This window comes from Perna viridis, chromosome 9 (assembly GCF_037379345.1).
Source record: "Perna viridis isolate PV_CMFRI_1.1 ecotype Kerala chromosome 9, ASM3737934v1, whole genome shotgun sequence".
Lineage (NCBI taxonomy): Eukaryota > Metazoa > Mollusca > Bivalvia > Mytilida > Mytilidae > Perna > Perna viridis.
This window is the reverse complement of record NC_142453.1, coordinates 31324234-31339216: the sequence shown is the minus strand read 5'-3', so window position 1 is coordinate 31339216 and position 14983 is coordinate 31324234. Positions and strand designations below refer to the sequence as shown.

General features: G+C 32.6%; 1 protein-coding gene across 1 annotated transcript; it reads right to left on the bottom strand.

Annotated features, from left to right (window-relative positions):
- Positions 1-179: 179 nt before the first annotated feature.
- On the bottom strand, positions 180-14658 carry LOC148607803 (lachesin-like). Its single transcript, XM_088546697.1, has 7 exons — positions 14503-14658; positions 13556-13671; positions 11287-11545; positions 10450-10607; positions 9994-10195; positions 3643-3876; positions 180-2286 (listed from the first exon to the last, which is right to left on the bottom strand). The coding sequence occupies exons 1-7, from the start codon at positions 14549-14551 to the stop codon at positions 2150-2152; spliced, it is 1155 nt and encodes a 384-aa protein (XP_088402823.1). The 5' UTR covers positions 14552-14658; the 3' UTR covers positions 180-2149.
- Positions 14659-14983: the final 325 nt, after the last annotated feature.

Sequence of the window (14983 nt, the reverse complement as noted above, 5' to 3'; positions counted from 1 at the left end):
TTTCTCAACAATTTTTTTTCAATTTATTATCCAATTTTCTTTTATTTTGTTTGTACTGAAGATCTGTTAACTTTTTTTGTTGAGATTAACTTTTGTTGTAATATTTTGTAAATGGGCAATATATTTTCAAAGGGACTGAAATGTGTTCTTTGAATACTGAATAAAAATAATACAGTTACTTAATTTAAAAATTGTTTTATTACAAAACTGTACACTAATTAACTCTCAAGTACAAAATGGTAGAGTAAACAATTTACTACAACAATAAAGTATGCCGATAAGTTATGGAATATTTATCAAAGTTATAACTATACTTGTAACATCAAATATTCAGACAGTTACCAAAATAGTTGTCAACTTGTGTGGAAAGTGCCTTTATTAATTGGGTTTTTTATTGCAATTCATCAGAATTTTTTAAAAGACCTTTGTTTAATTTATTGCCAACTTACATGTACTAATATTCTAAAAGTTTTATAAAGACAAATTTTACAAGAATTTTTTTAATTTCTTTTTTAAACATTAGATAATATTTTGTGAAGTACATGTAACACGCTAATCTATCAAGTAAGTCATCTACATTTTTCAAATAAAAAATATTTTTTTGATTTTTTTTTAATTTAAACTGCTCAAGGAATATTACATTTCTTATATAAAACGTAACAAGCACTTAATATGTTTGAAGTACCAGGCCATTTAAAATTCAGATACTACATCCATATTCAAGTGATTCATTGTGAAGAAAAACCCACTGAACAAACAATGCTTTTTAATTATACATATGCTATATTTTTGTCCTTCCCATATTCAGATCTGCACTTTTGATAAAATCGTATATTCTTTCCTACTAAATAAACCTAATCTAACAAAATTAAGAACGATAACCCTTGCATAGTGCTAATCTCATGAACAATCTATATATTTTTTTTATCTCAAAAGGGCAACACCCAAATGAAAACACAGGACAGATTATGTGGTCTGTAATTGATTCTGAACAAGAAATGAATTTAAAGTGAATTTGGTGGGTTTTTGACATGCATGAATCACCTTCTGTCTGATATTTATGAAGACTGATACTTAAATTTATAAAATTATAACATAACAAGAATGTAATATTTTCTCTGAATACTTGATTGTTTATGGATATGTGTATTTTGATATACATTGTTTACATAATAAGGACATGAATTTCCTTAACATCCATACAAACTCTTCTTTTGTTTCCTTTTAATTCCATCAATATTTTCCAAAATTTACTTGAAAGATGTGTCTAAATGGGTAAAACATCAATTATACACTGTAAGTGAAATAATTCATATTTTGTAAGTAATCTTTTTACAATAATATGGTATCTTTTCATTGAGTAAGAGAGACATCTAATTACACATGCTAAAAGAATCTGGGTAACCTCACTTAGATACACAATGTACATTTAAACACTGAAAAAAGTTTTTTTCCCTGACTTGATAAATTTAATTAATTGCACAATTCTATTCAATTGCCAGGGTCTACTGTATATCATGTAGATACTGGAGATTTTTAAAATATTCTCAAATAAATTTCCATATTTCATTTTTTTCTCTGAAATATTATAACAGATTGCAAGGAATTCATATCCTAGTTCTGGTCAATGGTCCAAAATTTCTATATAAAAGTGATATAAGCTTTTCACTTACCCGACAATGTTTTTCTTTTTTTTTTAAATAAAGTATCTATAAAATGTAAAGTATACAATACATTGCTGTCCTTGACCCATTTCTCTAGTAACAAGAAAATTGCATTTTTTTATGTTTAGCTATGAAGTATAGTGGCGGATGCAGGGGGTTGACAGTCCTCCTTTTTATTTGAAAATTCGTAAATTTCATTTATAAAATTGACAAAAATGGCAAATAGTGTCAGAAGACCTCCCTCTTTTTCTGAGGAACCCCGGCTAGCACCCTTCCTTTTCAAAGTGTCTGGATCCGCCCTGAGGTATATGTAGTAAATTAAAGCGAAAAACTGCCAAAACCAGAAATTTGAATCTCTTCGTGTCAGCTTATTTAAATGTACTTTGAACCTGCATTAAACAAACACCTGTAAAAACCGAACTATAAATCATCCATTTCAAAAGGGGTTCCGTTTGAACAGTTTTAAATATACATGCATATGGTCATTATGCTTTGTCATGATTGAAATAAATTACAAGGTTTGCAGCTAAAGCTACAATCATAATATACATAGAGGGATGTAGTAATGTTCCGGAGTTTCCACCAATTGAAGGACAGTTGGATCCCTGACATTCCATGGTCTCTGGAATAAAAATGTAAAATAAGAATAAGGTTCTTTTCATAATTCACGTAGTTCCAGTTGTCATCCATAATCTTTGGATTACTAGCAAATGGTGATTAAACTTGTATTTGAGTGTAATTACTGAAGCGTTGAAAGAAAAAAAAAAGAAATGCGCAATAGAATTAACGATTGATTGATTGACTGTTGGGGTTTAACGCCCGACCAGCAATATTTCAGCTATATTCAAGCGATAAAATTAACGAAAAGTGCATGAAGTAAAAAAAAAAAATAAAAAGCTGAAAATATTTTATCTTTAAATATGAATACGCTGTTATACCTACATGTATACAGTCAAATTTGTCTAAAGTGACCTTCGATTTTATTAGCAAGAAGGGGGATCTTTTTGAAAAAAAAAAAATAAATAAAAGTTCCAAATTTTGGAGAATTTTTTTTACTCATCCATTGAATACAAATAAAATAATAGTTCTGTATTCCCTCATTACTTATTTTCAAATAAAAATATTGATTCCATTTGATGTGGTAATAATTAAATAAAAAAATTGTGCTTCCAAGAAAAAAATTCTAATCTGACTTCAAGTCAAAGCCCAAGAATGAACACAAAGTGCATGTACTTTGAACATAATGAAAATAAAGTATCTTTGAAAATAAATATAGCATGCACTGTTAGTAAAACTTGTGTAAAGTGACATCCAAAGGGAGAGCAAAGCTATGGTCACATAAGACAGGAGGTCTTAATGTACAGGTTACTTTTACATAGAATGTACTGCACTGAAATATTTTAATTATAGTTTTTTAAGACGTAATATTGCTGAATATATATAGTTTTCACTGTAATATACAAAATAACCTAGTTAAGATCAAAGCCCTCCTTTTTATACAGGGCAAGTTTATATACAGGTAGTATTTCTGTTTTAACAAGGGACTCAGACCTTTATGACTTGATTTTAAGCGTGTTGAATTATTTTTTGCACAGTGGCCGGATTTAAAAGGGGGGGTTGTGATCATGTCAAAGTACTTTAACCCCGCCACATTGTTTTGCCCATCTGAAGTCAGGAATTTCTGGCCTCCGTATATATTGTTTGGTGTTCACTTTCAGTTTACTATTATGCTATTGGAGTATATTGGGGCAACTATTTCTCTGTGCCTGTGTGTAATGTTGTTTTGGTTCCAGCTGCAGTCTGCTCTGCAGTGTGAAAATTTCATCGTCATTGGTGGCCTTGAGCTGAAATGTTATTATCTCTGGGTTGTTGTCTCTCTGACATATTCACCATATCCATTCTCGTTATAAGTATATTGTTTTCAATGATATATACAGCTTGTTATTTCATTGCTTACAGGACAGTGTTCTGTACTTACCAAAAAGAACAAAAGTGGCATTACTGCTCCCGAAGTTGTTTTTGGCATGGCAGTAAAACTTGCCATAGTCATTACCCTGGACTTGTTTAATAGTTAATGAGTACCATTTCTCATCATTCTTAAGTCTCTGGTCATCTTGTTGATTTAAGTCGTATTTATCATTGTCATTGATTGCTTCTAATCTGCCACTCACTGGGTTAAATTTGTACCAGGTTACTTGAGCTCTTGGATTGGCTGGTAAAGATATATATATATAACTACGGAGGATAAGGAATGAATATATTTTACTATTGAGGCTAGTAAGTAAGTATACCTTAAAGTAACTTCTGGATGGCATCGACATTAAACTTCTAAGTAATATAACGACACAAAGGCACATTAATGATCAACATCTCCCGACTGTGGACAGGCGCATGACATCAATGTGAGGTTAAACTAGTTTTATAAGGCCTTAACCATGCCCCTTTAATGTTAGGTCAAAAATGAACTGAGACAACAAACAAACATATAAAAAAAAATCATTTAATGATACCTCCAATTCTCTCAATGGAATACCTCAACGAAGATTATATAGACAAAATAAGATATCCACTTTAAGAACACGCTCACAGTTATCGTAAGCTAGCTCAAAACATATGTGAGAATGACAATACCATCAAAACTACCAGCATAAAATATAATCAGTCGCTACAATCTCAGTGGGTTTTATTTGGAGTAGTAACATCAAGATATATAGGCAAGATTCGATGTACTGCCATACTCAATTAGAGGCACTATAGAACCTGAATCTCTCACCTCACTAGATAAGCAGAATTCTGTTTTGTTTTTTTTTTTTTTTTGGTAACAGCGACCGATATTTTTCTTGGATAAAAGGAGAAAAACTTCGAAAGTATTAACATTAAAACAAAATCAACAACAAAACAAAACAAAATAACAAAAAAACAAAAACAAAAAAAAATGTCAAAAATAGCAATAACTCCAACATGGCTTAGGTCACACAAACCACTGCCAACGTTTCCATTACTTTACATGTTAAAAAAAAGTAATTTTCAAATTCATTGTGAATTCCCAAGACAAATGACATATATATCTTGTACATCAGAATTTTGGTTAAACCAAAAAGATTTTGAGAAATATGCCAAAAGTTTTTGTCAGACCCCTATGCTTTATTTTTAGTAACGGCGGCCATGTTTTTCGACGAGTCAAAAATCCCAGTATCAGTTCTAGTCAGAATACTCTAAAAACATTCATACCAAGTATATGTTTAATTGGTCACGCTGTGTCACGCTGAGGAAAAGGTTTTTGAAAGAAATAATATAAACAATATAGAAAAAAAACATCAAAAAGGTCAATAACTCCAACATGGCTCAACAGATTCACATGAAAATTTGATCACAAATAGATCTCCGAAAATTTGACCACAAATAGATCTCCTCATACTGAACACTTTTACCCAGTCAGAATTCGGCTAAACCTAAAGATTTTGGAAGGATGTCTAATATGATGTTCTATTTTAGTAACGGCAGCCATGTTTTTTTTCGACTGGTCAAAAATCTTTACATCAGTTCTATGCACAATATCCTAAGAAACATTCATACCAAGTTTGGTTATAATAGGTCTGGTAGGGTCAGATCAGAAGATTTTAAAAACAAATAACATTAAAAACGTCAAAAAGGCCAATATCCTTATCATGGCTTAACACGCAAATATGACCACAAATATATCTCATCGTGTTCACAGGCTGTTGGGATGAAGATTTTTTAAAAATTACCATAAAAATATGTATCAAATCATTTCGTTTCCATATTTGAGTTCTTGTGTGTGTTCTCAGACATGCCCGCTTGTTTTTTAATGCTGTTTATACTATGCCCAGTTTTTCGTTGATGTCCTTCTCTAGAGCAGAAGATTTTGAATAATAATAATAAAAAAAAATGTCATAAAAGACAATGACTCCCACATGGCCTAACATGCAAATTTGACCACAGACAGTTCTCATCATGTTGAATACTTTAAACCTATGTCAAACCTAAATTTTGCTAAACCTAACAGTTTTGCAGATATATGCAAAAACAAACTTCTGACTGGCCCCTATGTTTTATTTTTAGTAACGACAGCCATGTTTTTCGACAGATAAAAAATCCCCACACCAATTTTATGCAAAATACACCCAAGGAACATTCATACCAAGTTTGTTGTAATTGGTCCAGTAGTATCAGAGAAGTGTTTTGAAAAATTGTAAACAACGACGACGAAGGACGACGAACGCCAAAAGCTCATATGGCTATTTAGGCCAGTGAGCTAAAAATGACTTCGTTTTTTAGGAAGGAATGCAATTAGGGGGCGATAATGTATCTATTAATGAAACAAGATTCAAAGAATAGATATGGCAAGCCGCTGTGGAATTTATTCCCTATTTATTGATATCAATAATTCATTTATTGATATCAATAACATGTTAATAAATATTTATTAACATGTTATTAAATCATTTATTGATATCAATAAATAGCTGAATTAGGACTAGTGTACACTGACTCTGAGTGGCAATTTCAACACATGATAAAAAACTATGGAATGTTATGTATATCGAAATATGAACAAAATTGTTGTTTCCTCATATACAGAGCTTTCCAAGAAATAAAAAATATTTCTATGTAAAAACAAATCCTTCTCCTTAAGGTTGCATTGTACAAATGGGATTTAGGTGCACCGTTTCTTACACAAAACTGACCCGGTCTAATTTTGTAAAACTTGAAAATAAGAGGTGATAGTTGGTGGAAATATTGATTGTGAGTAGTAGAGCAATCGTACATAAATAGATGCAATACTTGTGAAGGTGAAGACGTGTAAAATGCATGCTTAAGGCTATCCGGAAAGATTCAGGTCATCACCGGATTGGATTCTCTACTCTGCACTCAACAGGCTGTTTTTCAAAAATGCAAAATTTCGCACGAACTTTAAGAAAATCATGAACAAATGAGCAGAAAAAGGTACACTTTTTATTTGTTTTTTTACAATAATACCATGCCAACTTACCTTTTCTGGTAGTTTTTAAGTGCCTGATATTTTAGAAAACCTGTTTTTTTTTACTATTTTGGGAAGGCACACAAAATTTGTTATGAAAATGGATGTATAGTTTTATTTTGTTACCATGGCTACAGATTTTCATAACAAAATAGAAAAGAATATCTATCTTATTTTATGGATCTCCATACATGTAATATAAGGTTTTGAAAAATATATACTTTTTACAGGAAAAAAATGTTGAATTTGCTTGTTTAAATGTCTCAATATTTCCACAAATTGTCATAAAGTTATCTGCAGTGACCTATATAGTATAAACCTAATTCAAGTATGAAAAAAAGCCACTTAAAATTTGCATAAATACGGACAAGGACACGGTTAAGAAAAGTGCATGCAATCATGTGGGCAGGTGGCTAAAACAAAATCTATACCTGATTTAATAACAGAATAATTATATAAGAACTTGTATTTGATGATAACCACTTTTAAAGTAAAGCGTGAAGTAAATGGAACAAAATGATAAAAGCTCTTCGACTTTTACGTACGTATCTACTGCACGTGTTTTAATGTGTAATTAGGTTTCACGGGTGGCCAGGTGTACTGTCACGTGCTAGTATATTAGGTCACAAACCTTGGTCATGTAAATACTTTTGTGTTTTCAGAAGGGAACCACTTCCGGAAAATATATACCAAGATAGTTTTTATTCATTCTTGTTCATAAAAAAAAAACAAGTTTTGTGGAATTCATACACAAGAAAATATTAGAACTTTTGTCTTCTCGGTATTTATTTTAATTGCCAATTTTCACAATAAATAGCGAATTTATTCAACAAAACCTGTCATATTTATATGATGCCCTACATACATGATTTTTACGTGGCATTGACATTTTTTTTATTTAAGAAAAAAATATAACAAAAATAAATAAATATATTGCGTGCAGGTGTATGTGGTGGGGGTATAATTGTTCTTTGATTAATTGAGACCTAACATACATTGTATTTCGTTGGAAACTAACCGGGTCGTAAATTTTGAAGAAAAAAAAACAACAATTAAACCCAAGCCATGTCGTGCCCTTAAAGTGAATTACTTTCTCTTCAATCGTAATTGTAAGATTTATTCTAACACTTAAAATTATTATTATATACACTACTAATAAACAAAAAATGGATGGTCACCCCTTTAAGTGTCTTGAAGTAAGCTGTTTCAATTTCATACTGAATAATGTAGCATAATACACATAGACCCGTTTGGGAACAAAATATAGTTTACCGTTGTCATGTGCCGAAATCGATACTTACCGAAATGACAATAACATTGGATATTACCCGGCATGCAAGTCTTCCGGAACAAGATTTAATAACATGTTAATAATTCGTTCTATTTATTGATATTAATAAATGATTTATCATCACGTTAATAAATAATTATCATCACGTTAATAAATAATTATCAACATGTTAATAATTCATCTATTTATTGATATTAATAAACCATTTATGCACATGTTGATAAATATTTATTAACATGTTATTAAATATTTATTGATATCAATAAATGGGGAATAAATTCCACTACGGCTTGCCATAAATAGACAATAATTTGCAAATCGCAAATGCCTGAATTTATTTAGAGCATGTGCAGTTGATAAATCCATCAGATTTTGTTTGAAAGAAAGTGCCTTATAGACTACATTTCCATAAAAAAAAACTGATTGGGCAATACCATTTAGAAGTTTGTAATATCGATACCCTTTGTGCAAAAGCTTTCCTGTAATGAGTTAATACAGTGTTCATTGAAATCTGACACTTAATTACAAATACGAGCAAAATGGACCAGTTGTGAAATATAAATATTATTAGAGTGTGCGTCAGGAATATCACCATCTAGGAATGGGAAATTTTCAATAGGAGAATCAAAATAATCACTTTTGGCATAAATTTTAGTTTCACATTTTCTAGAGTAAGAACTAAATCAAGAAAAGTTGTACCAGTACCATTACTGTTAGACTTGTGGAAAGATATCAAGAACATAGTTTTCGAAAGAGTAATCAAGAGAACCAAAGTTATAGAGGTAATAAAAAGGATGTAATCCAGGGACAAAGACCAGACATGGAAAACAGACATACACAACAAAGAACATAAAGTAACTAAAATCATACATATAAAGTAACAAAAGTAAATGAGCAACTCGGACTCCACTAAAGACTGGGGGCATGGACCAGGTGCACCGGTAAGGTAAGCGTCCTCTGCTTTTCTAGAAACACCCGCCGAGTTGCTCATAAAAAGTCAAGTCCGGGGTAGATAAAAGAGGAAAGGAAAACTATGACCCGTTGAATAAATCAGTTTTCATGGTGCAGATGGATACACCATAACGATCCACGAGTTCATGATGACGACCATAAAACTTCTGTAGTGATGATTTCAATCTTGTAACAATATAACCCTGTAACAGTTCCAGAAGCCTATTTGTTAGAGTTCTAGCACGATACAAAAAGTTTTGGCAAGCTCTGGCATAACGTATGAGTTGTGATATGAACACTCCATCCGCAGGTGCCGAAGGGATGTTGCCAAAGATGAAAGGAAAGTTGACAATTCTGAATGAAAAGTCATCACGTTTGTCGTAAAGTTTGGTCAATAGTTTTCCTTTACCATCGATTTCTAAGTGTATGTCAAGATATGAGGCTGACTTCACAGTGTCTGTAGTATCCTTTATCTCAAGTTCTTTTGGGCAGATGCGATGTATCAAATCCCCGAAATTAAGATCTTTCAAAAATAATACGTCATTTATATAGCGGAAACTGAGATTGAAGGATCTAGCCAAAACGACATTCTTTCTTTCTGATCAGATCAGCTATAAAGTCAGCCTCATAAGAGTGAAGGAATAGGTCAGCAAGTAAAGGTGCACAATTTGTTCCAATTGGAATGCCGACCGTTTGTTGAAAAACACGTCCACCACACTGGACAAATATGTTGTCGAATAAAAAATCCAGCATTTTCCTCTGTATATTTGGAAGATGATTTGGAATTATTTCTTACAAAGTATGAGGAATCTCTACCAAGAACTATATTAGTTCGAAGTTAGGATAATTTACGGCTAAAATATCATCTAAAAGTATATTTGAATTCATGCAACATATTGCTCTTTAAGAAGTTAAGCCATTCAACGCAGAAGAGAAACGAATCGGCTATAAGATGAGCACAATTAGTCCACATTGGAATGACGACACATACACAATCATTCCAAAATTAATACAAGATCATGTGCACTTTATGCTTTATACTTTTTTCTCCATTCAAAACTAGTACTTAGCAAGACTCAACTTACATGCCACAATGCAATCCAATTTTGCGGGAAATCGTCTGTTCTGAACTTGACCCACAGTGTCTTGTTGTGCTGTGCAGTATGGCGAAAACATTACTTCGACTTGAACAGCAAAATCGGCTGGTGGACGGACATTGTTATCAGCTATACACAAGAATTGTCCCCTGTCTGTTGCTGCAATATTATATACCTCATACTGGCTTCCCTGTAAATAGCATGAGGGTTGAAGAGCATGTTATTTAATCTTCATCTGTTCATTTTAAGTAATTCAGTAAGGTATATTTTCAAAGATTGGGAACGCATTTTATGCAATACATTTTGTAGATATCGGAATATAAAATTGGTAAATGTTAATTGATTTATATTGCGATATCTTCGGACAGACGGACTCGAAAAAATAATATTGCATGCAATTAAAGAAACTGAAGAAATTCAAAGACATGGGAAAAAACAACTTACCCAGTACTGGAAACCGCCTCCTGGCAACGGCAAACCATCTGTACGTTTCCACGTGATATTAGGAGCAGGAATACCATTGGCTTCACATTTCAAGGTGACGTTTGACCCTTCCTTCACAATGATATTGGAATCACTTCGAGTTTTGATCGTTGGAGCAACTGAAATAAAGTTTTAAATTTGTGTTCAAATTCAAAATTTCAATTAGTTTTACTTCATATTCTTAGTTTTTGAAGAAGTAAGTGACTGAGAAAAACTTGAAAGGGTTCAAGTGTCATTAACTCAATTAAACCAGTTACAATGTGTCTAGAACAGACTACAGACATTTGGGACAAGGGTGCTTCCGACCACGACGACCCTTTTTCCCCCGAGAGCCATTATTTCCCTTTGCGATACCACAGTCTAATAAAGAAATCGACAAAGGTTCTATTATATTAGATAGTTGTATGATGCATTCCTTTGTGATATTTTCATGCAATGAATGAATCCAACTTAACGAGTGAAAGGGGAACAACGACTCTCGAGAAAAAAAGAGAAAAAAAAAACCATCCGCGCCCTACGTGCCTGTGGGATATAAATTCATTTCCTGGTTCAGAATGTGATTCGTTAACTCAACAAAAAATTAAAACATAGTGAAGTTCTAAAATCAATTATTGGTACACCTGTATTTAAAGAGTATTCTAGAAATAAAAAAAAAATATTACTAAACTCTTCTGTTGTGCTATATTTAAATGTAGTTTTGTTTGGTCTGTTGTACAAAAAAAAACCGATTAACTATTCACTAGAAGTTCGGATAATTATGATGAACATGAGGTATATGTATAAAAACTTGTAGCTTACTCTGAACTGTCAGAAGGCCTGATTTTCTCGGCCATTGCTGATAGTTAAGGTTTGAGAGTCGTATCTGACATTTGTACTTTCCCGCATCATTTTCAGTTAAGGCGCGAATAATCAACTGGTATTGTTCTCTATTATTGTTCACAGTCCTTCGAATATCATATTTATTATGGCCTTCAACTACGTGGTTAGACTGAATGTCTTCGTTTGTTGAAATTAGCAATGGGTTGTTCGTTGGTGTGGTTTCTTTGACCCAGTTTACCTGGAAAGGAAAAACAATGTCAGCAGAGGGGATGTACCGGTATCTTTTGACATATTCAAAGTAATGGAATATATGAAAAATCGTGTTAATAAAATATAAAACTGAGTCGAACCCCACTATCAAACTATCAACCCATTATTAAATGCGATATTGTCTATCCGATTGTTATCAAGCAAATATGTAATGGGCTACTGTAACGTATTAAGTAGCCGTCTTTGTAAGAATCATGCAAAATTTGAAAAATGTGATACACTCCAAAAAAAACAAGCTACATATTTTTATTTTTGTAATTAAGTTATTTTATGGGTCTATACTATGAAATGTGTAATTATTCATTTAAATCTGCCTTCTCTTAGGAGATAATCAACATTGAAAATCTAATAGATTCTATTGTATTAGAGTGTCATTTACAGTTGTCTCCCTTAATTTTGAAATCAACAGTGCATTCCATATTTTTCTCCTAAGAACACGGGTTATATGAAAAGCTGAATGTAAATTTCTTTTTACTATGGCAATTCAAACAAAATCTCCAAAAAAAAATACGTAGGCTTTTTACCTATGAATCACTTTTTGCTCCCAGTTTTTAGTGGAGTCTGAGTTGCCCATTTACTTTTGTTACCTTGTATGTATGATTTTAGTTACTTTATGTTCTTTGTTGTGTGTGTCTGTTTTTCATGTCTGGTTTTGTCCCAGGATTATATTCTTTTGATTACCGCTGTAACCTTGGTTCCCTTGATTACTCTTGCATGATCCTTAGCTGGAGACCTACTTAATGTATGTCTCGTAAAGAAATGAATTGGTCAACAATAAGTGCGTCATTAAACAAATAACAATGTGTTCAGGTGCATATGTTATGTCACTTTTCTACAGATGTATACCTTCCTATGGCATTTTATGAAATGTTTTAGAAAATACTCTCACTTACACTGCAACCTGTCTTAAGTGAACTTCAAAGGGATTGCATTAAATAGGTGGTCTGTATATATACAAGTTAATTTTACATAGAACACACTTCATACAGATATTTTGTGTTCAGTCATTTAAGACAGATTATTGCTGAATTGATATGGTCGCTAAGACAGATTTGACTATTTGTTTTCTATTAATGTTACCCTGACGGTGCACCTGGTCCATTCTCCAGTTGTTAGTGGTGTCCGAGTTGCTCATTTGCTTTTGTTACTTTGTAAGTATGATTTTAGTTACTTTATATTCTTTGTTGTGTATGTCTGTTTTCCAGGTCTGGTCTTTGTCCCTGGATTACATTCTTTTGATTATCGCTATAACCTTGGTTCCCTTGATTACTCTTTAAAAGATTTGACCAATATACAGCCATCGTAAAGGTGTGATACTCGATGGCTGGATTCTGTTGGGTAGTATGTGCATATCCCGATGTACATGTATGGAAGAGTAATCAAGAGAACAAAGGTTCGAGCGGAAATCCAAAAAATTTATACCATGGATAAAGACTAGACAAGGACAATAGAGTAACTCAGACTCCACTTAAAACTTGGGAGCCTGGACCAGGTGCACCGGAATGGAATGCGTCCATTGGTTTTTTACAAACACCCATCTCGAGTTTCTCATAAAATGTCAAGTTAGTGGTACACGGAAGAGGTAAAGAAAACTATGACATGGTGAACAAATCAGTACTCACGGTTCAGATGGATACAATATAACGACCCACGAATCCATAAAAATCTGAAGTGATGTGACTTCATTCTTGAAGCAACACAACCCTAATCCAGAAACCTAACTTTATGAAGTCTAACACGGTAAAAAAAAGTCCGCGTGGTTACGGCAAGTTTTAACATAACGTATGAGTTGTGATATGAAAACTTTGCAAACATGAAATATTGCATTGTGAGTATCTAAGCTTCAGTTTAAATTTTACCCAGATGGATAAGTACACATACGTTAAAAATCATGTAAAAGGATGACACGAGTTGTTATATTTCCGTTTGTTTTTAATTTGGGTATGTTTTATACGATCAAGTAAGCTAAATGACTTACCACTGCTGATTGACTTAGATTTATAACAGAACAATTGAGGTATCCTATCTGCCCTTGTTGCTTTACCTCGGGCAATATATCATCAACAATCTCGGGTCGTGTGCCAATTCCTAAACCTTTTTTTCAATAATTATAAAGACTCGGTTATAACAACTTGTACAGTGTAAACATCTTTCTAAATTTACCAGTTTGTGAGTATGTAGTGTTCACAAATTAAGTTATATGAAATAAATTTGTTTATAATTTTTTAAGCGCATTTCTGTTCTTTTTTATGTTTTTTTTTTCATTGCTTGGTTATACATCTATGGTTTTCGAGGTTATTTCTATATCATTCTAATCGTTATATTCCTTTACGCATTTGTCCCTAAGTAGTACGTTCTTGCAACGGTAGCTTTATAGAAAATAATTTTGTGTCATTTTGCAGACTTTCAGTATTAAGTTCTATCCAAATGCTACTGTTTGTTTCCATCGATAATGTCAGTGCTTAAACGGGTCATAGTTTACCTTTCCTCGTTTGTCTACCCCGGACTTGACTTTTTATGAGCAACTCGGCGGGTGTTTCTAGAAAAGCAGAGAACGCTTACCCTACCGGTGCACCTGGTCCATGCTCCCAGTTTTTAGTGGAGTCCGAGTTACTCATTTACCCTTGTTACTTTGTATGTATGATTTTAGTTACTTTATGTTCTGTGTTGTGTATGTCTGTTTTCCATGTCTGGTCTTTGTCCCTGGATTACATTCTATTGATTACCGCTATAACCTTAATTCCCTTGATTACTCTTAAATTGGTATGCAAACGTTCAAAATATGAAAACTAACGGGTTTATAGAACTTAATTTTCCGGAAATAAATGAGTCATCCTAGTCTTTCTCATGTTCAGCCATTTCAAAACTTGTATATATGCTCGAAAGATATAACAGATGCTAAAAGATAGTCATTTCCATACTCACCTGACTCAAACACAGAAGAAAGCAACGTAAAATAAAGAATCTGTTTCATGTTTTTCCTTTCATATTACATATAAACCAAAATTGCGCCATATATAAACATTGCTATCAATTTTTATCATTATCAGTAGTGACCACGTGGTAACAAACACGAAACGAAGCAACGAAAGAATGTCTTTTATCTCTCCACGTTAGATTGAAATACGAAATAGTAATCGAATTGTTACTTTCTATTGTCCATTGAGCTTTGGTACATCTACCCCAAACATTAGACTCGCACATGGTTTATAAATCATTATGATTATTGATCTTCAACAAACTTTAACAGAACCAAAAACATAGGAGTTGATCCAGAAGCAAAGTTTCACAAGTGAGAAATTTCAGCTGTCTCGAACAGATAGCCTTTTTTGGTTATATTAATACTAAAGGACTTCGGCTAACTTTCTCAGTATCTAATTTTTTCATATAAAAGTTCTTTCGAGTT

Bases quoted from the DNA above. Each gene is read 5' to 3' on its own strand.
- LOC148607803 (XM_088546697.1), bottom strand. From the start codon at position 14,551: ATGAAACAGATTCTTTATTTTACGTTGCTTTCTTCTGTGTTTGAGTCA. The intron at 10,608-11,286 runs GTAAGCTACAAG...ACTTTATTTCAG, and splicing joins AGGCCTTCTGACAGTTCAGA to TTGCTCCAACGATCAAAACT. The intron at 2,287-3,642 runs GTAAGTACAGAA...TTTTTATTCCAG, and splicing joins TGCCACTTTTGTTCTTTTTG to AGACCATGGAATGTCAGGGA.